General features: G+C 48.9%; 1 protein-coding gene across 1 annotated transcript in view; it reads left to right on the top strand.

Annotated features, from left to right (window-relative positions):
* The window catches only part of LOC119966162 (histone deacetylase 9-like), a 1,160,486-nt gene that overhangs the window by 776,457 nt on the left and 356,235 nt on the right, over positions 1–27,794 (top strand). Inside the window, exon 13 of the mRNA XM_038797463.1 lies at positions 10,774–11,000. Coding sequence (XP_038653391.1) covers positions 10,774–11,000 — 227 coding nt within the window. The remainder of the gene's footprint in view (positions 1–10,773; positions 11,001–27,794) is intronic.

Genomic DNA, 27,794 nt, shown 5'->3' with positions numbered 1-27,794 from the left:
AGTGACCCCCCCCCCCCCCCCCCCCCCAGTCTATAACAGTACTTTGCATCAGGCTTCACAAAAGAAAAAAATGCTGTCAATATAGCAGTGGAGGAGGAGGCAGGTGAGAAATTTGGCTCACATAAAACAGAAAGAGAGAAGTGGTAAACATCATCCTCTCTGGGTAGGATACACCCTGGCTTGCAGAGGGAAGAAAGGGTGGAAAGTTCAGAGATTCTGGCAACAATATTTCAACTCGCCTTGTGCCAGAGGTCTGAAGGATTGCAAATGTGACAACACGCTTCTAAAAAGGGGAGAGGAATAAACCTGGGAAAATGTTGGGTTTGAAATTAAAGTCATCAAGGATTGAAGGCAAATTGTGTTTGACTAACATGATAGAGTTCTTGAAAAGTGTGAAATGGTTCATTTTGGTGGGAAGAAAAGGAGAGGCAATGGCTGTTATTTTACTCCTCCCAAACAGATGGCAATGGAGGAGTTGGGGAGGTCGTAGAATCACACGGGCTGGTATCACGATGGATCTCTGTAATAGACGACATCTATATGGACCTCTCCGCATGTCACGAGGAGTGCAAAGATATCAGGGAGCCTTCATAGGAAGCACTGGGTTAGCAGCTAGCACCATAGAAGGGTAGATGGAAGCCACGACTCTTGAGGATTGTTCTGGGGTTGAGCCCCCATCCTGCCATTCCGGACCTGGTGGGGGATCAATTGTACGGGTCAGGAAAATGCGATGGGCAGCATTGGAAATGCTGAAGCCCAACATATTTCCAATTATAGGGTGGGCTCTCACTCCTCAGCATCCGCACCATCGTATTTCTACAGTTGATGACTACTAAAGACACGAGGTGTGGGTGTCACCCTTGCAGAATGGAGAAGATCATTGATGCACTTGCGGCACTACAGCCAGGTTCTCCAGATGACGCCAAGGCTGCTGACTTCCCCCGTGACCTATGTCCTGGCTTTCTGGTTAGATGGTTACATCTCTTCCTTTGGTCCCTGAGGAAGAGGATCGCCCACCTTGCCCAAGTAGCCTAGAAGAAATTATGCAAAGAGTAGTCATTGAACAATGGGGCCACTCAGGATCTTCCTTCTACCATGCCGACAAGTGCTTTTTCCTCAGGAGTTCTTCTGAGGCTGATAGGCTGCAGAGTCAAAGGTTGATGGGATGGAGAGTCGCTGATCTCTTGCCAGGCTGAAGAATCATGGGATGATGAGCTGAGGAATCATGGCTGAAAGGTCAAAGGCTGACAGGATGAAAGGTTTCTGATCTCTTGCTGGGCTGAAAGGTCATGAACTGATGGGTCCGAAGGATTACAGGCTGATGGACTGAAGGGGCATGGGCTGATGGGCAACATGCCAGTGCTAGAAGCCTTTTAAACATGGTGGCGGCAGGTTCGACCATGTGAGCTGACAATGTGGCTTTAATAAGGAGACAGGGAGTTCACACTGAGTAAAATAAGAACAGAGTTTTATTTACACAAATGATATATACACTACCTGGTAGATCCCTACCGGGTTCGTATTCTGATCAGTGCCTTTCTGACTGACCTTTTATGTTTATTTTTTGTTTTATTTTATTTTTTTATTCATTTACGGGATGTGAGCATCGGTGGTTGGGCCAGCATTTATTGCCATCCTAGAGCCATTCAGAAGGTGATGGTGAGTTGTCGTCTTGTGAACTGACTTGGAGGAAAACCGCCAGGTGGTGGGGTTCCCAGGTATCTGCTGCTCTTGCGCTTCTAGATGGTAATGGTAGTGGGTTTGGAAGGTGCTGTCTAAGGAAACTTGGTGAGTTAATGCAATGCATCTTGGAGTTGGTACAAACGACTGCCATTGTTCTTCGGCAGTGAAGCGTTTGAATGTTTGTGGAAGGAGGAGCAGTCAAGCGGGCTGCTTTGTCCTGGATAGTGTTGAGCTTCCAGTGTGTTGCTGGAGCTGCACTCATTCAAGCAAGTGGAGAATATTCCATTACCCTCCTGACTTGTGCCTTGTAGGTGATGGTCAGGCTTGGGGGGGGGGGGGGGGGGGGGGGGGGGGGGGGGGGGGGGCGGTGGGGTTCGGGAGGTGAGTTACTCGCTGTAGGATTTCTAGCCTTCGACCTGCCCTGGTAGCCACTGTATTCATGTGGCTCGTCCAGTTCAGTTTCTGATTGATGGTAAGCCCCAGGATGTTGATTGTGGGGGATTCAGTGATGGTAATGCTATTGAATGTTATGGGGCAGTGGTTAGATCCTCTCTTATAGGAGATGGTCATTGCCTGGCACTTGTATGGCATGAATGTAACTTGACACTTGTCAGCGCAAGCCTGCAAACTGTTTGGGTCTTGCTGCATTTGGACATGGACTGCTTAATTATCTGAGGAGTCGCGAATGGTGTTGACATTCTGCAGTCATTTGCAAACATCCCAAACTCTGACCTTATTCTGGAAGGGAGATCATTGATGAAGCAGCTGAAGATGGTTGGGCCTTGGCCACTACCCTGAGAAACTCCTGCAGTGATGTCCTGGAGCTGAGATAATTGCCATCCAACTATCACAGCCATCTTCCTTTTTTGCCACGTGTGGCTCCAACCAGTGGTGAGTTTTCCCCTGATTTCCATTGACTCCAGTTTAGTTAGGGCTCCTTGATGCCATACTCGGTCAAATGCTGCCATGATGTTAAGCGCAGTCACTGTCACCTCACCTCTGGAATTCAGCTCTTTTGTCCATGTTTGAGCCAAGGCTGTAATGAGGTCAAGAGCTGAGTGACCCTGGCAGAACCCAAACTGATCATCCGTGAGCAGCTTATTGCTGAGTAAGTGCTGCTTGATAGCACTGTTGATGACTCCTTCCATCACTTTGCTGATGATGGAGAGTAGACTGATTGGGCGGTAATTGGCTGGGTTGGATTTGCCCTGTTTCTTGTGTACAGGACACCCCTGGGCAATTTTCCCTCTTGCCAGCTAGATTCCAGTGTTGGAGCTGTACTGGAACAGCTTGGCTTGGGGTCCAGCAAGTTCTTGAGCAGCAGTCTTCAGTACTATTGCTGAAAAGTTTCAGGGCCCATAGCCTTTGCAGTATCCAGTGCCTTCAACCATTCCTTTCTTAGCACTGTACACAGACCATCAGACCCCACTTGGAGGGTATGCTGCCAAACCAATTGCAGCTGTTCCCTGTATGAGTGGCTAAACAAGGTGCCGTGTCAGTAAAAGATAAAATAGGCACTCCTCACTTGAGAAGATCAAAAGTGCTTTCCGACACTCCCATATCCAGCTCCATTTGGAGCATGTGACCATTCACTTGTATCAGAAAATGAATGGGGCCACACAGGACACTGCCATATAGATCAGTTGCATCACAGCCTGTGCCTCTTGTGGGTCATCCAGATGCAAGCCCTGCCTCACGGTTGATGGCTAACTTGACCGGGGTGGGTGAAATGCTCTCCCATCGGCTGCTTGTGGGTATGCCTAGACCGGAGCCCACATGTTGCACACAGGCCGGAATTGCCTTCAGCCAAGTCTGGGGATGTGGCATGTCTCAGCAGAAGGCTCTTGTCCAGAGACCAAAGTCACTGCGGCGTACAGTCTGGTCCAGGCCGCGGAGGTACCACATGAGGGGTGATGCGCGAAAACATTCACCGCCATTCCTTGTATCCCTTTGGCGCCACATTCCGTGCATTCTTGGGGCAGGGAAATCTGTAGTGCCTGCTGAAAAGTTAGAGAAACCTCACCCAAAAGTTTATTTTTGAGTTTCCATATTAATATCACAGACGAAACAATTGCGGAGCATATCGGACAAAACAGTTCCATACTCACAAAACTTGGCTAACTTCTTTAGTCAAGATATAAACTCAGTTACGTACTCACTGGTGGACCTCTCCGCCATATTAAACTAGTACCTTTGAACGATTATCGATAGGGTTGGGTTAAAGTGTTGTGGTAGAAGTGCCACGAGCTGGTTGAATGATCGCGTATCCGGTGCTGCCAGGTACGTGACACTCCGTATCACCCCGAACGTATGCAGTCCACAGGCCATCAACAGTATGACCGTCTGGCGTTCGTTCTCTGTGATATTGTTGGCCCAGACTCGTCCACAATACTTATTCCGGTCTTCCGAACTGCCGTCAAATGCATCTAACTGCCCAAACAGAGGCATGGTGAATCAAAGATTTCCAAACCTGGGTCCAAAAAATCAGGGCGGTAGCTCAGCTGAGTAGGCTGCAGCGTCGACAGCAAACCAGTTTACTCTTCGTTGCCAGTTTATTAAGGACATGTGGAGGCCACACCGAGTAAAATAAAAAGCAAAGTTTTATTTACTCAAGTGATATATATACTACCCGGTAGATCTCCACCAGATTCCTATTTTGGTCGGTGCCTTATTGGCCGATCTTTTGTACATTGGTTAATTGAGAAACCTTGCTCCTCACGGGGGAGCTTGTTCGCCGCATGGAGCACGGGGAAGATAGGCATTCCCATCCCGTAGGTCCCATGTGGGTCAGTGAATGGTCGGCAACCCTGTCTGCTGACCGTTAATTGGCTGGATGGTGTGGGATTAATCTGAAAATGGGAGTCAAAGCGGAAGGCCCATCACCACCTGAAATGAAAATCGCTTATTGTCACGAGTAGGCTTCAAATGAAGTTACTGTGAAAAGCCCCTAGTCGCCACATTCCGGCGCCTGTTCGGGGAGGCTATTACGGGAATCGAACCGTGCTGCTGGCTTGCCTTGGTCTGCTTTCAAAGCCAGCGATTAGCCCTGTGAGCTAAACAGCCCCTGCTTCAAATTTTAGCAGGGTGCCTGCTTCATGTTCTGCCTTTGCTGACCCCTCGGGTCACATAACATTCTGGCCAATAAAGCTAAATGGTACTATTTAAAACAGGATGTCGGAACAGAGAGCTCTGTGGCATGTATACACAAGTATTAAAGGTGGCAAGGGCATGCTGAGAAGGCCGTTGAGGAGGCATGCAGGTACCTTGGCTTCATAAATAAAGGCACAGAGCAGAAATGCAAGGAAAATATGTTAAAACACCTCTTAACATTGTTTCAGCCCCAGTGGGAGTATAGTGGCCAATTGTGGGTGCTAAAAATTTAGGAAGGGTGCCAATGCTTGAGAGAAGATACAGGCAAGATTTACTAAAATTGAATCAACAATAGAAGACTTTAGATACATGGAGAGATTGACAAATGGTGTTGTTCTCCTTATAGTAGAGAAGGTTAAGGAAAATTTGATAAAGTTCAAAATCTTGAATGGTTTTGATAGAATAACTAAAGAGTAATTGCTTCCTCTGAGAAGGGGGTCAGTAACCAAATGATACATATTGAAGGTAGATGGCAAAACCCAGAATTGACTTGAAGAAAACACAGTATGCTCCGCCCCTCTCAGGCCGAGGTCTCGCGGGTGTGAATTACCAGAAGTATTTACAAACGTGAACTGGGTGCCATGGCTGTGGGGGGAGAGCGGGAGGTTAAAAATACATTTAAAAACCATTCAGGACTGTCGGGCTTGCTGGGGGTTGGCCTCCCAGGCCGGGGCAGTGGGGGATAGTGACTTTGTGTCATGTCCGTGATCTTAGGGTTTCCCCCTCGAGATTGGTGTGGCCTGGCTCAGACCACCGTTGCTGCAGTCTGTCTTTAAATGCACCCCTTTGGTTTTACTTACAGCCTCCTGGCTGCTCACGCTGCTGAGTGTTGCCTGTGTCTTTTAAATCTCAGATGGCCTCTGGTCATCTGGGAGCCTATGCAGGTCGCCCCTCTGGACACCCTCATACCCCAGCTGTATCAACAAAGACCAAGATCGATCAGGAGCCCACCAGGTGTTGGCAATCCTCTGAAGCGCTGCCCCACTGCAGAGGAAGCAGGCGATCAGCAGAGCTCATCCCTACCGGAGGACACCTGCTTTCAGCTTTTGGAATTCTCCCTGGTTCTTTGCCCCTCTCAGGGCAGGAGACTCACCAGTGGCCCCTACCCCTCCTGATCACCAGCTGTCTCCTCCTGGTGAGACTGGCAGCGCTAAATCCCTTTGCCACCACCTCTCAGGCAGTGTTCTCAAGAGGGAAGACTTGAGTATGCAGCCCCTGCTGGGGAAGAGTGTGTCCCTCTGCTCCACACTGGCATGGAGCTATGGGTTCATCATGGATTCCCGGCCTCGAGGGGCAGGTATTCTGTGAACCATCTTTGTGGTTGCAGAGAGTGTCTGGCAAGTGGAATGCTTAAAAAGAGCTCCAGCTGATAGACTCTTTGGTGCCAACTCTGTCCCTAGCGGTTAGAACACACGCTAGGCTGGGAATTGCTCAAAATTCCCGGCAGCAGAGTGCTGGCCTATTAGCATGTCCCGAACTGCTCCAGAAATTGCGCCCCCAATGGGAATGCGAACCGCACGCAATTCAGTCCCAGCGTGAAGACTTAGGGTGTGATTCTTCCAAAAAATATCTAAATTCATTTAGTTCCCCGCCGCTATTCAATGACACTTAGTTACTTTTTGGGACCCTGGGGAGTTTCTCACCGGTTTAGCCCACATTGTGGGTGTAATTCTTTGGAATGATTTCTAAGTTCATTTGTGGCGGTTTTTCAGGGAGTTTCCCGCTGGCTCTGCCAGACACGGTAGCACAGTGGTTAGCATAGTTGCTTCACAGCTCCAGGATCCCAGGTTCAATTCAGTGCTTGGGTCACTGTCTGTGCGGAGGCTGCACATTCTCCCTGTATCTGCGTGGATTTCCTCCGGGTGCTCCCGTTTCCTCCCACAGTCCACAGATGTGCAGGTTAGGTGGATTGGCCATGATAAATTGCCCTTAGTGTCCAAAAAGGTTAAGTGGGCTAACTGGGTTACGGGGATCGGGTGAAAGTTGTGGGCTTAAGTGTGGCCCTCTTTACAAGGGCCAGTGCAGAGTCGATGGGCCAAATGGCCTCCTTCTGCACTGTAATTTCTATGATTCTAAGATTCTATGAGTTCCCCACCGCTATTCAATGACACTTAGTCAATTTTGTGGGCCCTGGGGAGTTTCTCACTGGTTTAGTCCACACTTCAAATTTTTTTTAGCTCTGGGAGGCTGAACTCAGAGATTCGGCTGGCATTTTGAACTGGTGCCCGAATCTTGAAGTGGGTTTGTGGGTCCCCCACACCCCCCACCCATGGGCAATGTCACACCCCCACACATATCGGCACACCCTCCAAGTGAGGACAACCCGCTCTGCGGTCTCTGGGGTTCTCCCCTCTTCAGGCCCCCTCCAAGCCCTCTTACGGCACCCCCACTCTTCCAGAAACCCCACCTGTCACCCAATCTCCCAGAGGCCCCTACTTACCTGCCCTTCACGCCCCCACGCTCAACCCCCCCCCCCCCCCTCCCCCCTCCACACTCCCTTCACGGGCATGGCCCCCTTTGGGCTTTGACTCTTGGCAGTATCGTCTTCACCCTCAGGCTCCCTTGCAGTGCCACCCTGGAACCCAGGCAGTCCTGCAGTGCCATGGTGGCAGTGCCAAGGTGCCAACTGGGCAGTGGTATGGTGACCACATGGTGCCCTGGGGAGGCCAGAGAAACGAGGGAGGGTGGCAGATATCGGGTTGGGAGGTCTTAATTAAATTTAAAATCTAATTCTGTGAGCATTTGTGGTCCCGCCCCATTTGTGCAGTGTTCTAAATCTGACACCTCATGCGTTTTGGGTGAATCCCGCAAGGTGCAGCAGCTGCCGGGAAGCCCGCAAGAGTGCTCTCCCGGGATTCTCTGGCCGGGTTGTGCTCCCACTCGAGCGCAACACAACCAGAGAGTCGCACACTTAGTGTACGAAACTGAGATTTATTTTCATTTATGGGTTGTGGGCATGACTAGTTAGGCTAGCATTTAGTCCCTCTAGTTGCCCTTCAGAAGGTGGTGGTGAGTTGCCATCTTGAACCACTGCAGTCCCTGAGGTGTAGGTATACCCACAGTGCTATCAGGGAGAGAGTTCCAGGATTATTCCCCAGCAACAGTGAAGGAATTGTGGAATTCAATGAAAGAGATGTAAGAGCGCATGTTGGATAAAATTAACTCAGGATTTACTAAAGTCTGCACAATTAGCGCAACTAACAACTCCTCATCCTGAACGGTAACCCTCCCTGACCTGCACCCAGGAGCATTATACGTTGAGGTTTCCCCAACCCCGTCCCTTTTTAACCATGGGAGCTCAGACTCTGTGGCAATTGCGGGGAACCGGATGGAGCATAGTCCATGGCCCCTGAGGGGGTTGTGACAGGAATGGTGATATATTTCCAAGTCAGGGTAGTGAGTTACTTGGAAGGGAACCTCCACGTGGTGGGGTTCCCAGGTACCTGCTGCTCTTGCCCTTCTAGTTGGTAGCGATCGTGGGTTTGGAAGGTGCTGTCTAAGGAACCTTGGTGAGTTAATGCAGTGCATCTTGTAGATGGTACACACAGCTGCCACTGTTCGTCAGTGGTGGAGGAATTGAATGTTTGTAGAAGGCGGAGCAATCAAGTAGACTGCTTTGTCCTGGATGGTGTTGAGGTTCTCGAATGTTGTTGGAGCTGCACTCATCCAAGCAAATGGGGAGCATTCCATTACACTTCTAACTTGTGCCTGTATATTGTGGATTAATATGGTTAGTCCAGTTCTGTTTGTGGTAAATGGTAACCTCTAGAATGTTGATTGTGGGGCATTCAGCGATGGTAATGCCATTGAACGTCAAGGAATTGTTGTGCCTGTAAATCCTCAGGTACTTTCGACCAGTTCACTTACTCAAAGGTTTTACTTAGGGTATCTTTATTTACGAGGAAAACAAACCACAAACTCAAGTTCAAAATTCAACAATATTTATTTAACACAATTAATCATTATATTAATGGCCTCCTTCTGCACTGTATGTTCTATGATTCTTTGTTTCTATGATTACCCATAAAATACTAGAGGTACCCCAGATCAGTGCCCATAAAGATGGCTTGGTAGGCTATGGATCTGATCACTGGAATTCCTCTCACCCATCTTCATGAAGGCGGTTCTCGCTGGCAATCCCTTCCTTCCTTCCTTCCTTCTGGTCTGGTCAAGGTTTGGTTTGGTCTGGTCTGGTCTTCACCTCTCCGATCTGACCAAGGTCTGACTCGCACTCCGAGTCTTCATTGCCGAGGGGTCACGAGTGTCTGTTCTATCCCCCTTCGGCTTTGCACTGTCTTCCCACTTTCTGTGGCCTTTTGCCAATGGGGTATCAAAAAGGGTTTTTAGTGTCCAATAATCCGATTGATGCCCTATTGACACGTTATCTTGCCAAATAAGGTAACGGCAGGAACTCTACATGCCTGACAGTCTGGCCTGGTCTGGATTTGCAACAATAGGCCGGTGCATTTCAATTAGATCGATTATCGCTTGATGGCCGATTGACAGGGCAGGTCTGGACCTGTCTTGGCAGCCTGTCTGACCTCTGAGTGTGTTTGAATTTGACCAGTCCGAATTCCCACAATGCTGTGCTGGAGTGACTGTGGTGTGTTTTAAAGTGTCCAATTCTTTAATTTAAAATGTCTCATTTTAATCGGGCCTAAACACTAGGCCCTGGTAAATCATCACAGAACGGTGATTAGATTTCGCCCAGCATTGTAATGTAAACTTAAAACATCAAACTAAAATTTGATTTAAGGGATTAATAACGCACGCCAGTCCCCCTGGTGCCCACCCAGCCCAGAGGTATGCTGGGCTTTGAGGAACGAACCAGCAAATGCAACTGATTGGGCAGCTTTCAAAGAACGCCATGAACACTTGGGGCCAAGTGATCTCCTTCTGTACTCATCATTGCACAATTCTGAGACTTCTCTGACGAATCCCTTAGTGTGCTAGCTTTATCCCCCATTAAAAAGACCAGTTCTCGTGAGGTTCCTATATTTAGGTCAGTGATGAACAGGTGTAGATTTATGCTCAAATATTTAAGTGTTACATGGTCAAAGTCACGTGATAGCAAAATAACTGAGATTCCTGCAGTTGGATGACAATTTTCTTTTTGCAATTTTTCTGTATTTTGCTTTGAAGATTTGCTCCACGGCTGATAGCCTCAGTGTGGTAGTGTGACTAGAGGTATTACGGTAACTAGCAATGCCGAGACACCATTGGTGGAGAGGGCTCGCTGCTCGTTGGCCCAATGGTATGTAACACTAGTCACCCATTGGCTAGAGCTGTAAGGTAGCTCCGCTCTGTAAGAGGCCGTGTGTTCCCCACAGCTTCCTTTCTGTGCCTGAGCTGCTGGGGAAACATCTTGTCTATTAAAGCCTTCAGTTTGGACTACAACTTTGCTTCTGTAGTCAATTGATAGTGTATCACTCAGTGCACCTGCAATTTTAGACACCTTGGTGACAATAGTGTTGAAGTTTTATGGCATGTTGCGCACTTCTGTACACATGTCATTAAAAGTAGATGTGTAAGGTTTTTATACAAAAGATTACATGGCTGATTTTCTTGAGGAATTTGTGCTGGATTGGATCAGTGTGCTTAAAGAATACACATTTATCCAGTTTGATGAGCTAGGAAATTCAAAACTATTTAACAAGACAAAAGAACCGGAATTATGAGTCCCATGGCCTTTTTTGCCCTGACGTATGACTCTGCAGAATAGGCAATTCCTGGGGACATTTGTTATGAAAATGTTTCCATCACCTATTGTGAATTGAGGTGATGTATAAATAGATGTTGCATTTTAAACTCTGAATTCAATTCAATTCTTATAGTTTACCATGTGAGAACTATTGTAGAAATCTCCAATATGGAGGAATATAGCATTGTAAAATATCATATCCAGGCTACTGTTAATCAAATCATTGCACTGGCTTTTAGGTGTGATTCCGCTTCATGCTCATTCTCCATTGGGAGCAGCGGGGGAAAAATTATCACCGACACTCAGAGCTTCAAACAAGTTGCCACGCCACAGACCACTCAATCGAACACACTCCGCGCCACTCCCACAAAGCACACAGGCCCTGGCACAACTGGTTGTTCAACAGCAACACCAACAGTTCCTGGAAAAACAGAAGCAGTACCAGCAGCAGATACATTCGACCAAGGTCAGTGCTTACTTTGTGAAAGCAGTGAGTGGCAATTGACATTTAAAATGTACATGTCTATGGAAAACTGCTGAAAACGTCCTTCTTTACTCAAGCATGAAGTCACTAGACTTAAAGTGTATATGAACCTGGCACTTTGCATTAAAAATAATTCCTATTTAGCGTAAAATAAAAATAGGAAATGCTGGAGTTGCTCCGCATCTGTGGGGAGAGAAACAGGATTTATTGGTGGAATTTAGCGTGCTCCCTCTGCATCCCCCCCCCCCCCCCCCCCCCCCCCCCCCCCCACCCCCACCATCTAAAGTCTTCAAATGGTCACTTAATATTCACATAAGGGCCTCAAGCTACCACACCTGGTATTGTACTACTACTAATAATAATAATTGCTTATTGTCACAAGTAGGCATCAATGACGTTACTGTGAAAAGCCCCTAGTCGCCACATTTTTTCGGCGCCTGTTCGGGGAGGCTGGTACAAGAATTGAACCTGCACTGTTTAGCCCACTGTTTAGCCAGCTGTTTAGCCCACTGAGCTAAACCATCCCCTAGTGGCGGGGATGGCACACCATGTGGGCAGGGTAGTCCCTCCTGTTTAGGAAGCCTGTGCTCAATGGAAGGAGCCACAGGCTGTCCCCAAAGGAAGACACCCTTTCCCTTCACACTGACCATCACCCTCTATCCCTGCCTCACGGAAAATGCACCCACCTCACTTCACTGTTTTCTGAGACTTCAGTATCAATCCTTCTAATGGGGCACACTGAAGTACCGGCAAGGGCCACTGATCCCGGTGGTGCTGTTGGTTCTGAAGACCTACTGGCTTCTGATTGACCAACAGCTCTCAGGGGTGGGACATCCACCCTGCAGGACCCAGAAACCCCAACAGCAGGCAACAGTGATTGGCTTTTAATCACAACAGGGCTCACGGAAATGGCCATGGCAAGGGTACCATCATTTCTCCAGTCATGATGGGATGAGACCACAACCACAACTATTTAAATACATTCCAATATTTCAAGTTGGTAACGTTCCAACAGAATGATATTTAATACGATGGAGACTGACCTACTTGCCAGCCATTTAGGCAACTATGGCTCTCCTTCAATTGTTCAATTATCACATACAGCAGGATGTAAGGTGGGTAGATACTTTACATAATGGTGGCAATTCAGTGGAATTAAAATGCTGTTGGGCACATTTGGCGGAGTGTTTCTCGGCGGCTACCGCACCAAGAATCATCCCGCTATCCAACGTCACTTTGCCATTTCATTTGGCCTCAACATGTTTCTCCCCGTCGAGTCTACACTTAGAGAGATTTCCTGATCACAAGCTGATCTCACCAGTAGGAACAGCACCCAAGCAGTGACAGGGTGGCACTGCCAGGGTGCCAAGCTGGCAGTGCTAAGGGGCACAGGTGCCAGGAGGAGTGCCAGAGTACCACCCTGCCCTCTCCGTGACTGCCCAAGGTCTTTAATACCCCGTGAGACCCCTGAGGTGCCATTGTACCTGGTCCACGTTTGTGTGGACCTGTACTAAACAACGCCCTGGTGAAGTCTTGCAGGTGCAGCCAATGAGTTTTAGGCGCAGGATTATTCTGCTACTCGGGCATTTAAATAAGCCCATTAGGCTAATCAAAATATGTAGATCTGGATCTCGGCCAGCAATGGCATGGTCCAGATCCTGCCGAGCAGAGCGAGTCAGGTGACCCCAGGCAGCCTGGCACTCAGCGCCGAGCCCGATTTGGGGGTCTCATGCAATTCACCCGTTGCGCCTGGATCAGTGCCAGACACAGTGGGTCACTGAATCACGCCCAATATTTAATCTGAAAGTTATATAAAGAACAAAATCAGACCAAAGGACTACAATTCTATTTGGAACAAGAATGTGACAACACCTTTTCTTTAAAAAATGTGTTCTTGAAAACAATTTCTTCCCATTAAACATTGAGATAACCAAAGCTACTCTCCCCACTATTGCTCCACCCGCTGCCTCCAACAAACTGTTTCTCCCACTACCAATTTTATTCGGCTCCGGCCACTTCACAGACTGTACGAGGCTGTTTGCAATGTCACAGTCTTGTTTAATGCTGAGCTGAACATCCATCCTCATAACCAGCTCTCTTTCACAAAAATTGAGAACTTCCAACTCCAAAACATAGTCCATCTATGTCTTTACCAATTTTCTGCTTAAATCTTTATCCATTTCCAGACTTCACTATTGCAATTCTCTTGTGGCCAGCATCCCATCTTCTACCCTGCTAAAACTTCATCTTGTCCAGATCTGCTCAAAGTCTTGCTAATCCACACCCCTGTGCTTGCAGATCTGTATTCGACCCTAGTTCATCAACATCCCAAATTTGGAATTTCCATCCTTTTACTCAAATGTCTTCAATAGTTTTCATCCTCCCTATGTGACCAGGGTCTAATACAGTTCTCTGACAACTGCAATTCTAGCTCACTACATATCCTGCTCTCCTTTCATCCTTAGCAGTTGAATCTTCAACCAGACCTGAAGTTCTGGAACACCCTTAACCTCTGTCTCTCCTGTAACACCCTTGTCCAAATCTATATTTTTACCAACAATTTTGTCACCCTTCCTAATAATTCAGCAGGGGCATGGGAACCTGGATTGTAGTTTTGGGGTACGGGAGATTGAGAGTATAGAGGTCAGGAGCACAGATTTGACTTCGCAGGAGGGTGCCAGTGTTCAGGTAGGTGGTTTGAAGTGTGTCTACTTCAATGCCAGGAGTATACGAAATAAGGTAGGGGAACTGGCAGCATGGGTTGGTACCTGGGACTTCGACGTTGTGGCCATTTCAGAGACATGGATAGAGCAGGGACAGGAATGGTTGTTGCAGGTTCCGGGGTTTAGGTGTTTTAGTAAGCTCAGAGAAGGGGGCAAAAGAGGGGGAGGTGTGGCGCTGCTAGTCAAGGACAGTATTACGGTGGCGGAAAGGATGCTAGATGGGGACTCTTCTTCTGAGGTAGTATGGGCTGAGGTTAGAAACAGGAAAGGAGAGGTCACCCTGTTGGGAGTTTTCTATAGGCCACCTAATAGTTCTAGGGATGTAGAGGAAAGGATGGCGAAGATGATTCTGGAAAAGAGCGAAAGTAACAGGGTAGTTGGTATGGGAGACTTTAACTTTCCAAATATTGACTGGAAAATATATAGTTCGAGTACATTAGATGGGTCGTTCTTTGTACAATGTGTGCAGGAGGGTTTCCTGACACAATATGTTGACAGGCCAACAAGAGGCGAGGCCACATTGGATTTGGTTTTGGGTAATGAACCAGGCCAGGTGTTAGATCTGGAGGTAGGTGAGCACTTTGGAAACAGTGACCACAATTCGGTGACCTTTACGTTAGTGATGGAAAGGGATAAGTATACCCCGCAGGGCAAGAGTTATAGCTGGGGGAAGGGCAATTATGATGCCATTAGACATGACTTAGGATGTGTTGGTTGGAGAAGTAGGCTGCAAGGGTTGGGCACACTGGATATGTGGAGCTTGTTCAAGGAACAGCTATTGCATGTTCTTGATAAGTACGTACCAGTCAGGCAGGGAGGAAGGGATTGAGCGAGGGAACCGTGGTTTACCAAAGAAGTGGAATCTCTTGTTAAGAGGAAGAAGGAGGCCTATGTGAAGATGAGGCATGAAGTTTCAGTTGGGGCGCTTGATAGTTACAAGGAAGCGAGGAAGGATCTAAAGAGAGAGCTGAGACGAGCAAGGAGGGGACATGAGAAGTCTTTGGCAGGTAGGATCAAGGAAAACCCAAAAGCTTTCTATAGGTATGTCAGGAATAAAAGAATGACTAGGGTAAGAGTAGGGCCAGTCAAGGACAGTGGTGGGAAGTTGTGTGTGGAGGCTGAGGAGATAAGCGAGATACTAAATGAATACTTTTCGTCAGTATTCACTCAAGAAAAAGATAATATTGTGGAGGAGAATGCTGAGACCCAGGCTATTAGAATAGATGGCATTGAGGTGCGTAGGGAAGAAGTGTTGGCAATTCTGGACAAGGTGAAAATAGATAAATCCCCGGGGCCGGATGGGATTTATCCTAGGATTCTCTGGGAAGCCAGGGAAGAGATTGCTGAGCCTTTGGCTTTGATTTTTAGGTCATCATTGGCTACAGGAATAGTGCCAGAGGACTGGAGGATAGCAAATGTGGTCCCTTTGTTCAAGAAGGGGAGTAGAGATAACCCCGGTAACTATAGGCCGGTGAGCCTAACGTCTGTGGTGGGTAAGGTCTTGGAGAGGATTATAAAAGATACGATTTATAATCATCTAGATAGGAATAATATGATTAGGGATAGTCAGCATGGTTTTGTGAAGGGTAGGTCATGCTTCACAAACCTTATCGAGTTCTTTGAGAAGGTGACTGAACAGGTAGACGAGGGTAGAGCAGTTGATGTGGTGTATATGGATTTCAGTAAAGCATTTGATAAGGTTCCCCACAGTCGGCTATTGCAGAAAATACAGAGGCTGGGGATTGAGGGTGATTTAGAGATGTGGATCAGAAATTGGCTAGTTGAAAGAAGACAGAGAGTGGTAGTTGATGGGAAATGTTCAGAATGGAGTTCAGTTACGAGTGGCGTACCACAAGGATCTGTTCTGGGGCAGTTGCTGTTTGTCATTTTTATAAATGACCGAGAGGAGGGCGCAGAAGGATGGGTGAGTAAATTTGCAGACGACACTAAAGTCGGTGGAGTTGTAGACAGTGCGGAAGGATGTTGCAGGTTACAGAGGGACATAGATAAGCTGCAGAGCTGGGCTGAGAGGTGGCAAATGGAGTTTAATGTGGAGAAGTGTGAGGTGATTCACTTTGGAAAGAATAACAGGAATGCGGAATATTTGGCTAATGGTAAAATTCTTGGTAGTGTGGATGAGCAGAGGGATCTCGGTGTCCATGTACATAGATCCCTGAAAGTTGCCACCCAGGTTGATAGGGTTGTGAAGAAGGCCTATGGTGTGTTGGCCTTTATTGGTAGAGGGATTGAGTTCCGGAACCATGAGGTCATGTTGCAGTTGTACAAAACTCTAGTACGGCCGCATTTGGAGTATTGCGTACAGTTCTGGTCGCCTCATTATAGGAAGGACGTGGAAGCTTTGGAACGGGTGCAGAGGAGATTTACCAGGATGTTGCCTGGTATGGAGGGAAAATCTTATGAGGAAAGGCTGATGGACTTGAGGTTGTTTTCGTTAGAGAGAAGAAGGTTAAGAGGTGACTTAATAGAGGCATACAAAATGATCAGAGGGTTAGATAGGGTGGACAGCGAGAGCCTTCTCCCGCGGACGGAGGTGGCTATCACGAGGGGACATAGCCTTAAATTGAGGGGTAATAGATATAGGACAGAGGTCAGAGGTGGGTTTTTTACGCAAAGAGTGGTGAGGCCGTGGAATGCCCTCCCTGCAACAGTAGTGAACTCGCCAACATTGAGGGCATTAAAAAATTTATTGGATAAGCATATGGATGATAAGGGCATAGTGTAGGTTAGATGGCCTTTAGTTTTTTTTCCATGTCGGTGCAACATCGAGGGCCGAAGGGCCTGTACTGCGCTGTATCGTTCTATGTTCTATGTTCTATGTTCTAAATCCTTATTTGGTTTGGCAACAACCCCATCGGCAGATTGTGCTTCTGTGGATCAACATGGGAAATTCCTGTGTTTAAGTCTAGATGAATGTATTGCCACTTATCATAGTCTAGGCATTGAGCATGGGGCCTCTCTGGCTCTGAGTGCTGAACTATTCTCTGAATAAATTCAAAGGCATTTACAGTATTTCAAATTTTGTTTCAGTCACCTCTTGTTGTCCTTACTCATGAACTATTGATTTGCACACCAGCCTTTTGAGCTGCTGTTTGTTTTTGCTCCTGCTAGATTTTTACAGGAGGTTTAGGATTTTAAAAGATGTGTTGAACGACTCATTGATACCGACATAAAAACGTTACTCCCTGCATGACACTTTCACAGGCCCTGTGTTCTTGGGCCAGAGAGTAGGATATGTCTCCCACCTGCTGAGGCAGACAGGTATTACTTTCTTTGATGTGCTTTCTACTGAGACTCATGCAGTCCTTCAGTGGCTCATTTAGTTGCATTCCTTCTCTCTCTCTCTGAAACTACTGTGGCTTAGAGAGCCCTGTAAATTATGTCCATTTTAATTTCCTGAATTGAAGCAATTGTACATGATAAATGGAAATTGTTGCAGGGTTATAACAGTAAATTTCACTCTTGTGTGCAAAGGCAATGGAGTTCTCTGCCTATTAACTTTTGTTTGATGAAATGCTATAAATAAAATGACGGGATCAAGTTTTATATCTTCCATCCTTAATGGTTTGCATTACCAATGCTTTACTATCTCTGTGGAACTTATAAACATCTGCAACTGTAAGAAAGGCATTTTATTTATTTTTTAATTATTATTTTACAGCAACAGCAATTTGTATTGTTATAGTGCCTTTAATGTAATTAAATGTCCTCGGGCACTTCAGTGGAGCATTATGAAATAAACTTTAACACTGAGTCACATAAGGAGGGACTCGGGCAGATAGCCAAAAGCTTGTTCAAAGAGGTATGCTTTAAGAAGCTTCTTATGGGAGGAATATGTGGCAGAGAGGTTTAGGTTGGAAATTCCAGAGTTTAATGCCCAGGTTGCTGAAGGCATGGCCACCAACTTTGGAGCAATTTTAATCAAGAAAGTGCAAGAGGACAGAATTAACGAACCACAGACTTATTGGAGGGTTGTGAAGCTGAAGAATCTTGAACCATAGATTTTACAGTGCAGAAGACGGCCATTCGGCCCATCGAATCTGCACCAGCGCTTGAAAAGAGCACCCCACTTGAGGTCACACCTCCACCCTATCCCCGTAACCCAGCAACCCCACCTAATGTTTTGTTTTGGACACTAAGGGCAATTTATCACGGCCAATCCACCTAACCTGCACATCTTTGGACTGTGGGAGGAAACCGGAGCACCTGGAGGAAACCCACATAGACACGGGTAGAAAGTGCAAACTCCGTAGAGATAGAGCGGGATTGGAAAACTAAGGTGAGAAGTTTTAAATCAAGGGGCGGAATTTTAGGCTTTTCCTCAGACAGGGGAAGGAGCTTAAAATTGACTGGATGAAATTCACCCTCAATACCCACCAGCCCAATTTCACACTTGGGTGGACCGGGCCTCTGGTGGGGTATCCGTCCTTTAACCTATTAAGGTCCTTTTGTGGCCACTTAAGGACCTTATCCCCCCCCCCCCCCCCCTCCCCACACAGGGTGTCCCCTACATCCCACACAGGGTGTCCCCTTCCCTACCCCTCCCACAGGGTGTCCCCTACCCTCCTGCCCCCGTGACCACTGAGATGTAGGTATGCAACAGTCTGGGGACTCAGTCCCAGGTAGAATGCTGCAGTACCATCTCTCCATCACAGCACTGTGCCTGACAGAATTGAAGAGCTATCGGCCAATCAGATTAGCTGAAAGAACTCTTGGGTGGGGGTTCCCACCAAGTGCAAACGGAAGTCCCGCCCACTGCCGATCAAAACTCAAGTGAGCGACAAATGGCAGTGGAAATTCGAGAGTCAGTGATTTGAGTTATGTGCCGAATCTCAGGATGAAGAGTGCAACCACTCGCCATCCTGAAACTCCTACCTAGGGTGTTGCTTAACCTGGAATCAATGTAAGTAAGTGACCACATGGGCAATGGATGAATGGGTCTCTTTGCAAATTTGGACACAGGCAGCAGAGTTTTGGATAACTATAATTTACAGAGTGTAGAACACGGGTGGGTGGCCAACCAGCAATGCATTGGAAGTAGCAATTCTAAGGATAACAGAGGCATGGTTAAGTGTATCATAAGCTGAGACATGGATGGAGTTGGGCAATATTAAGGAGTTGAAAATAAAGTGTCTGATGTACCATCAATTGAACGCGAGACAAGTTGCTGTACAAAAGTATGGCTTTAATCAGCCAGATGTTAGCCCTGCGGTCGATTACAGTATAAGGACGACCGCCGGGAGTACTGGGTATTTATACCCCGCCCTGGACGCGGGGTTTACTCAGCCTCTCGACCAATCGGGGAGCCGTCACATGACTGGTCTCAACCAATCGGTCGAGAGGCACATGACCGACCAGGGCCAATGGTAAGCCGGTGTTCTGCACCAATGGCAGGCAGCTATGCTAATCATACCACCAAATTCACCCCTTGCGGAGAAAGAAGCCGGGGGTGGGTTGTCAACGAGAGCTGGGGCGGGGGGGAGAACTGGTGGTATGAGTAGTAGTGAGTTAAGGAAAAAAAATGTATCCTTGGCTTCCCACTGGCCCAGACATTTAACAACAGTACATACTGTCCATACAAGGTCCATGGTGGTATTGAAAGTTAAATGGACTCGATCAGCCTTTTTGTTGCCCGTGACGTCCTGGCAGACCGCCGCAGTGGAGTTGGTGACGCTGGTTCAGCTGATGGTGGTGGTTCAGCTGATGTCCTGGAGTCCGGGAGCGATGGTCCTTGAACTGTCTCCGTAACCCGGGCTGGGGGTGGAGATGCCATGGATGGGGGAGGGGTGGCCTGGGTGGGGCGCTGGGGGAAAAAGAACAGGGGGGGGGTCTGTGGTGAAGGGGGGGAGGGCCGCACGCCGGCGGGTGCCAGGTCCCGGAGGAAGACCGTGTCCTGCCGACCGTCGGGGTACTCTACGTACGCATACTGCGGGTTAGCGTGGAGTAACTGGACTTGTTCCACCAACGGGTCGGACTTGTGCAGCCGCACATGCTTCCGGAGCAAGATGGGTCCGGGGTCAGCCAGCCACGTCGGGAGAGGGGATCCGGAGGACGACTTCCTGGGGAAAACAAGAAGACGTTCATGAGGTGTCTGATTTGTTGTGGTACAGAGGAGTGAGCGGATAGAATGGAGGGCATCAGGGATAACCTCTTGCCATCGGGAAATAGGGAGATCTCTGGACCGGAGGGCCAGTAGTATGGTCTTCCAAATGGTACCATTCTCCCGCTCGACCTGTCCCTTACCCCGAGGGTTATAGCTGGTCGTCCTGCTAGAGGCAATGCCCCTGCTGAGCAGGAATTGACGCAGCTCGTCGCTCATAAATGAGGACCCCCGATTGCTATGTATGTACGCGGGGTAGCCGAACAGGGAGAAGATGGAGAGGAGGGCCATAATGACGGTCAATGTGGTCATGTCGGGGCAGGGAATGGCGAAGGGGAAGCGGGAGTATTCATCGATTACCGTCAGGAAGTAAATGTTGCGGTTGCTAGAGGGAAGGGGCCCCTTGAAGTCAATGCTGAGACGTTCGAAGGGGCGGGATGCTTTGATCAGATGTGCGCGCTCGGGGCGGTAGAAGTGCGGATTGCACTCTGCGTAGATGTGGCAGTCACGGGTTACTGTCCTGACTTCCTCGATGGAGAAGGGCAGGTTGCGGGCCTTTATGAAATGGTAGAAACGGGTCACCCCTGGATGGCAGAGGTTCGCGTGGAGGGAGCGGAGGCGGTCTATCTGCGCGCTGGCGCAGGTACCGCGGGACAGGGCATCAGGAGGCTCATTGAGCTTCCCAGGACGATACAAGATATCGTAGTTGTACGTGGACAACTCGATCCGCCACCGTAAGATCTTGTCGTTCTTAATCTTGCCCCTCTGTGCATTATCAAACATGAAGGCCACTGACCGTTGGTCTGTGAGGAGGGTAAACTTCCTGCCGGCCAAATAGTGCCTCCAATGTCGCACAGCTTCGACTATGGCCTGGGCTTCCTTTTCCACTGAGGAGTGGCGGAGTTCGGAAGCCTGGAGGGTTCAGGAGAAGAAGGCCACGGGTCTGCCCGCTTGGTTCAGGGTGGCCGCCAGTGCTACTTCTGATGCGTCGCTCTCGACCTGGAAGGGGAGGGACTCATCGATGGCGTACATCGTGGCCTTTGCGATGTCCGCTTTGATGCGGCTAAAGGCCTGGCAGGCCTCTGACGACGGCGGGAAGGTCGTGGACTGAATGAGGGGACGGGCCTTGTCGCCGTAATTGGGAACCCATTGGGCGTAGTAAGCGAAGAAATCCAGGCAGCGTTTGAGGGATTTGAGGGTATTGGGGAGAGGGAGTTCCATCAGAGGGCGTATGCGTTCAGGGTCGGGGCCTATCACTCCATTACGCACTACGTAGCCGAGGATGGGTAGACGGTCGGTGCTAAACACACACTTATCCTTATTGTAAGTGAGGTTAAGGAGTTTTGCGGTTTGGAGGAATATTCAGAGGTTGGTGTCATGGTCCTGCTGGTCGTGGCCGCAGATGGTGACATTATCGAGGTACGGGAAGGTAGCCCGTAATCCGTACTTGTCGACCATTCGGTCCATCTCCCGTTGGAAGACCGAGACCCCATTTGGAACCCTGAGGAAGTGGTAGAGGCGCCCATCAGCCTCGAATGCGGTGTACTTGCGGTCACTCGCGCGGATGGGGAGCTGTTGATAGGCGTACTTGAGGTCCACAGTGGAGAAGACTTTGTATTTCGCAATCTCGTTTACCATGGTGGAAATACGGGGAGAGGATACGCGTCCAGTTGCGTAAACCGGTTGATGGTCTGGCTGTAGTTGATGACCATCCGGTTTTTCTCCCCAGTCCGGACCACCAGCACTTGGGCTCGCCAGGGACTGTTGCTGGCCTCGATGACCCCTTCCTTCAGCAACCTCTGAACCTCGGACCTGATGAAGGTCCGGTCCTGGGCGCTGTACCATCTGCTCCGGGTTGCGACGGGTTTTAAATCGGGGGTGAGATTAGCAAACAAGGAGGGGGGGTCCACTTTGAGGGACGCAAGGCTGCAGGCAGTGAGGGGGGGTATAGGGCCGCCGAATTGGAAGGTCAAGCTCTGCAGGTTTCACTGGATGTCCAGTCCTAGGAGTGCCAGTGCGCAAAGGTCGGGGGGGACAAGGAGTTTATAATTTTTAAAAACCCTCCCTTGGACCGTGAGGTCTGTGATGCAGCACCCGGTGATGCGGACGGAGTGCGAACCTGAGGCTTACCCGATTTTGTGTTTTACAGGATAGACAGGGAGCGCGCAGCGTCTTACCGTGGCAGGGTGAATGAAGCTTTCCGTGCTCCCGGAGTCCAGCAGGCAGTCCGTCTCGTGGCCGTTGAGGTGGTTCAGCGTCGTTTTGGCGAGCGTGCGTGGACGTGACTGGTCGAGCTGAATGGCCGCGAGCCGTGGAGAAGATCCATCGTCGTAGTCGTCGTCGGCCAAGTAGGTGCTGGTAGGACCTTGTGTGCCAGTCCAGGATGGCGGTGCCCAGGATCCGCACATGGAGTCGGGGCCCCAAGATGGCGGCGCCCAGGACCCGCACGTGGAGTCGGGGCCCCAAGATGGCGCCGCCCAGGACCCGCACGTGGAGTCGGTGCCCCAAGATGGTGGCGCCCAGGACCCGCACATGGCGTCCGGGGCCCAAGATGGCGGCGCCCGTGGGACCCTCGTGGTTGCTGGGGGCGGGGTTAGCGGTGCCGGCGGGCCGATCGGAGCGGCTGAGAGCGGGGGCAGAGAGGCGCGCAGGCCGGGCGCAGGGCCTGGAGGCGGGGGGGGGGGGGGGGGGGGGAAGAGAGATTGGCGCGGTGCGCTGGAAGGGCCCGGAAGGGCCCGGAGGAGGAGATCCCCGGTCGCTGCGCGGCACAGAAGCGACCAATTTGGCCTGGCAGACCGACGGAAAATGGCCCTTCTTCCCGCAGCTCTTACAAAGGGCGGAACGAGCCGGGCAGCGCGGGCGAGGGTGTTTGGCGAACCCACAGAAATAGCAGCGGGGCCCCGCGGACTTGTCGGGGCGTCCCGCGACGCAGGCCTGAGGGGAGTCGGGAGCGGCGGATGGCGGTGGGGAAGCGTGCCAGGAGGCCCAGGGTGCTGCAGCGCAGCTGGGGACATAGAACATAGAACATTACAGCGCAGTACAGGCCCTTCGGCCTACAATGTTGCGCCGTCCTGTGAAACCCCTCTAAAGTCCCTCTACACTATTCCCTTATCGTCCATATGCCTATCCAATGACCATTTGAATGCGTTTAGTGTTGGCGAGTCCACTACTGTTGCAGGCAGGGCATTCCACACCCTTACTACTCTCTGAGTAAAGAACCTACCTCTGACATCTGTCCTATATCTATCTCCCCTCAATTTAAAGCTATGTCCCCTCGTGCTGGACATCACCATCCGAGGAAAAAGGCTCTCACTGTCCACCCTATCTAATCCTCTGATCATCTTCTATGTCTCAATTAAGTCACCTCTTAACCTTCTTCTCTCTAATGAAAATAGCCTCAAGTCCTTCAGCCTTTCCTCATATGATCTTCCCTCCATACTAGGCAACATTCTTGTAAATCTCCTCTGTACCCTTTCCAATGCTTCCACACCCTTCCTATAATGTGCGTTTAAGTCGGCGACCTCCAGGGAGGTGGAGAGAGTCCGTGCCTCAGTTAGGCTGAGATCGTCTTTTTCCAGTATCCGCTGGCGGATAGCGGCAGACTACATCCCAGCCACGTAAGCATCTCTAATCAAAAGTTCCATGTGCTCAGTGGCTGAAACTTGGAGGCAGGTGCAATTCCTCCCCAGGACAGCGAGGGCCTGGTAAAAATCGTCTAAGGACACACCGGGGAGCTGTTTGGTAGCCAGCAGATGCCGGGCGAACACTCGGTTTACTGGCTTAAGAAACTGTCCTTTCAGCTTATCCATGGCCGCGTCGTAATCTTTTTCTTCCCCTATCATCGCGTAGGCCGCCATGCCCACACTGGAATGGAGAATATGAAGCTTCTGTGCCATGGTGGGGGGGCTGCTTGCAGACGCCAGGTAGCCATCGAAACACGCCAGCCAATGTTTGAAGATTTCCGATGCGTTCTGAGTTTGCGGGCTGATGCGGAGGCATTCGGGCTTGATCCGGAGCTCCATCTTCAAAATTCTAGCTGATTAAATTGATGGACCATCAATTGAACGTGAGACGAGTTGCTGTCCAAAAGTATGGCTTTAATCAGCTAGATGTTAGCCCTGTAGTCGATTACAGTATAAGGACGACCACTGGGAGTACTGGGTATTTATACCCCGCCCTGGACGCGGGGTTAACTCAGCCTCTCGACCAATCGGGGAGCCGTCACATGACTGGTCTCAACCAATCGGTCGAGAGGCACATGACCGACCAGGGCCAATGGTAAGCCGGTGTTCTGCACCAATGGCATGCAGCTATGCTAATCATACCACCACAGTGTCTTAGTGAAGGAGTGGATGTGTAGTCGAAAGTTCACCTCAGGGTCAAGTAAGACATGTTAAGTCTGGTTTAGTCCCGGACAGTTTTCAGGGAGAGGACTTTTGAGAAGACTTCAATGCTGTAATATATTGGGCGAAGGAGAATTGTTTAACTTATTTTTGCATCTTTGATTAAGTTGTAGATTAGACTGATGAGTTACATTTTTTTAGCTGATTTTTATTATATATTCATCACTGGCAGCATACCCAAACAAAAAATGAACATATTGCTGTGAATTTGCATTTAGAGAGAGTGAGAACCACCAAAATAGATAGTTTCTTTTCCTGCCTCCAGAGGCCGCAACCTAGTGTAACCTCCAGAGTACCAGACTTTCGGAAGTGGAAGTGGTCAGGAGACAGACTAATTGAAACAGCCAGGAGCAAACTTTTGTCTTCATTGCCTGAGCAGTTAGTTTGCTAAATCATTGTACATTGCACTTTATTTTTGTTGTATTAATTTCAATGGAATGAAACTGTGATAGTTCATATGACAAGAGAATGATCTGCTCAGATTACCTGGCCAGGATATGAAGATGCCAATTTTTCCATAAAACCTTTGGCTCCCCTGAATTCTGAAGAAGGTAGAAATGTCCTCCTTAAAGTTACAGTGCAAGAGTAGAAGCAACTCTGAGGAAATTTGGAGCCAGTGAGGGAAGAGCCTGGGCAAATTCACTGGTTATAAGCTTATGTTGCAGAAATTGAACTGCGTCTGAAATGGAGTGGCTTTAATAGCCACGTAACTGAGAACCAGCGTTGGAACCTCTGGAAGAAATTTTCCATTGTAAATGGGTCGAACGTTGACTGCTAACCAACCTGAATTAAATCAATTTAGGTGATCTCAAATCATTCCCAGGTTTAGCAGGTGGTAACACTAATCTAATTAGCACCAGCTGAGAAAGTTGACTCTATTATTTTGAAGAAAGATATTGCGAGGAAGGTAACACAATAATTTTGTGTGGTGGGGCTTTCTCTTCCATGGTTTGAGCTAAATGGTGCTAATGGTTTTGTGTGGAAAGATCTAAAAGCTACAGTGATTGTATGGACTAGACTTTCATGGAGGACGTGGGAATGTTGAGTCAGGAAACCGGAGACCTGTCAGCGTCCCTGACCACCATATTTTTATTCTAGGGTTTGAGGGATGGATGGATTCAGACCCACCACCTCTATTAGCAGTTTTGAGGTGGCCACAGAGGTGGGCGAGTGACAGTGGTGCCTGGTTATAAGACAGCTCTTGGTTTTCTCAGACTTTGCTGATTTATATCAAAGGCTGTTCAGCCCTTTAGCCCACATCCCTCACATCCCCTCATCAGCCCACATGCAGACTCCCGGGTTTTCCTCCATGAGTATCCTACCTTCTCCATGCTCCTTATAATTCGCCATGCCTCCTCTGTGCCTCCTCAGATCCCCCATGCTTTCATTCCCTTCTATTACCCCAAGTCCCTTCCATGCACCCCACATCTTCCATGTCCATGCACTCAGTATGAACTACATACAGACTCAGTGAGGCATATGATACCAAATACTCAGGAAAACAATACAAAAAAACCCCAAAAACATTTCCCTTCGATAAAATTGCTGCTTTTCTGATTTATAAAATTGTAAATCAGACATCACCAGTCACAGTAGCAGGAACAGCAGGTTTTCCCGACACAAATTTTAATTTTGACAATAATATACATGCCGACATTGAAACACCACATTGAAGAAAAAATAACTTACTATAACCTCACAATGATATGGCAACAGCAGAGACCTGGCTTGAGGAAGAGGAGGACTGGGTATATCCCTGCATACAAGGTGTTTACGTAAGATAGGTTAAAAAAAAAGGAACAACAAATGGACCAGGAGATTTTTGTGGAGCGTAGTTAGAGACATGATGGTGGTGGGCTCCGAGGCGGCACTTCTTGTGAAGTGGTCAAAAGATCATCTGGTCGACTTTTAAACACTTAAATTACAGCAAATAGGATTGAAACCGCGGAAGACCTGACCTGATTCGGAGGCTGTTGAGAGGGTGGAACAAAAGCTTGAATCCCAGGGTGCATCACTTCAAAAGATGGAGGAGACGGTGGCCAATCACGAGGACCAGCTGGCCTCATTGGAGGCGGAGATCACTTTGGTAGCGGAGAGCCAGAAGACGTTGCGGGAGAAGGTAGTTGAGTTTGAAAATCGTGCAAGGCACCAAAATCTCCACATAGTAGGGCTGCTGGAAGTGATCGAGAGTTTTTTAAATAAATTTAGCGTACCTATTTATTTTTTCCAATTAAGGGGCAATTTAGTGTGGCCAATCCACCTATCCTGTACATCTTTTGGGTTGTGGGGGTGAAACCCACGCAGACACGGGGAGAATGTGCAAACTCCACACGGACAGTCACCCAGAGCCGGGATTCGAACCAGGGTCCTCAGCGCCGTAGGCAGCAATGCTAACCACTGTGCCACCGTGCTGCCCTAGGGATCGAGAGTTTGCAGGCCATAGATTACGTGAATGTTGGAAAAGCTGATAGGAGAGAGGGCAATTGACCGACCTCTTGAGGTGTACTGAGCACACAGAGTGTTGAGGAGGAAGCCAAAGGCAGGTAAGCAGCCGGGAGCGATGGTGGTGTGTCAACACAGGCTTCTGGATAAAGAGAAAATTCTGCGATGGGTGAAGCAGACGAAGAAATGCACCTGCAGAGGGAACGTGGCCTGAAATTACCCAGATTTGGGCACGGAGCTGGCTAAGTAATGGGCCAGATTTAACAGGGTTAAGGTGAACCTACGCAAGGAAGATGTGAAATTTGGAGTATTGTACCTGGCTCGGCTGTGGATCACGTACCAGAACCAGGAGTTCAATATGGACATTCCGGAGGAAGCAAGCATACTTTTGGATGATTGTGGGATTGGGAAATTGTAAATACTTTGGTCTGTGTTATTGCCAGTATTGTTGATGCTTCTTTTTTTGTTCCTCTTCCTTTATTATTCTCTTCTCTATTTTTCTAACATTGGGGGTTGTTTGTTCTGTGTTCGGGTTCATATGGAGGACGGAAGTGAAGGGTGAAGTAGGGTTATGACGCGTTCAGTGCAAAGGTTCAAGGTGGGACCAGGGTAGGTCAGGGCTTCCGGTGGGAGCCACCATGTCAGCGAAGTGGCTAGTAAACGGAAGTGATATGGGGGAACAAAATGGCGATGGATAGGAGGTGGGATAGAATTATAGAATTTACAGCCCATCGAGTCTGCACCGGCCCTTGGAAAGGGCACCCTACTTAAGCTCATGCCTTCACCCTATCCCCGTACCCAGTAAACCCACCTAACCTTTTTGGACACTAAGGGCAATTTAGCATGGCCAATCCACGAACTTGCACATCTTTGGACTGCGGGAGGAAACCGGTGCACCCGGAGGAAACCCACGCACACACAGCGAGAACATGCAGACTCCGTACAGACAGTGACCCAAGCCGGGAATCGAACCTGGGACCCTGGAGCTGTGAACCAACTGTGCTTATCGCTGTGCTACCGTGCTGCCCTCGGTTCGATAGGGTTTTAGTTCTTTTCTTTCTTTGGCTTAGATTGGGGAGGGGTGTGAGGG

This window comes from Scyliorhinus canicula, chromosome 5, assembly GCF_902713615.1.
Source record: "Scyliorhinus canicula chromosome 5, sScyCan1.1, whole genome shotgun sequence".
NCBI classification, from domain to species: Eukaryota; Metazoa; Chordata; class Chondrichthyes; order Carcharhiniformes; family Scyliorhinidae; genus Scyliorhinus; species Scyliorhinus canicula.
This window is presented reverse-complemented; position numbering and strand designations above follow the sequence as displayed.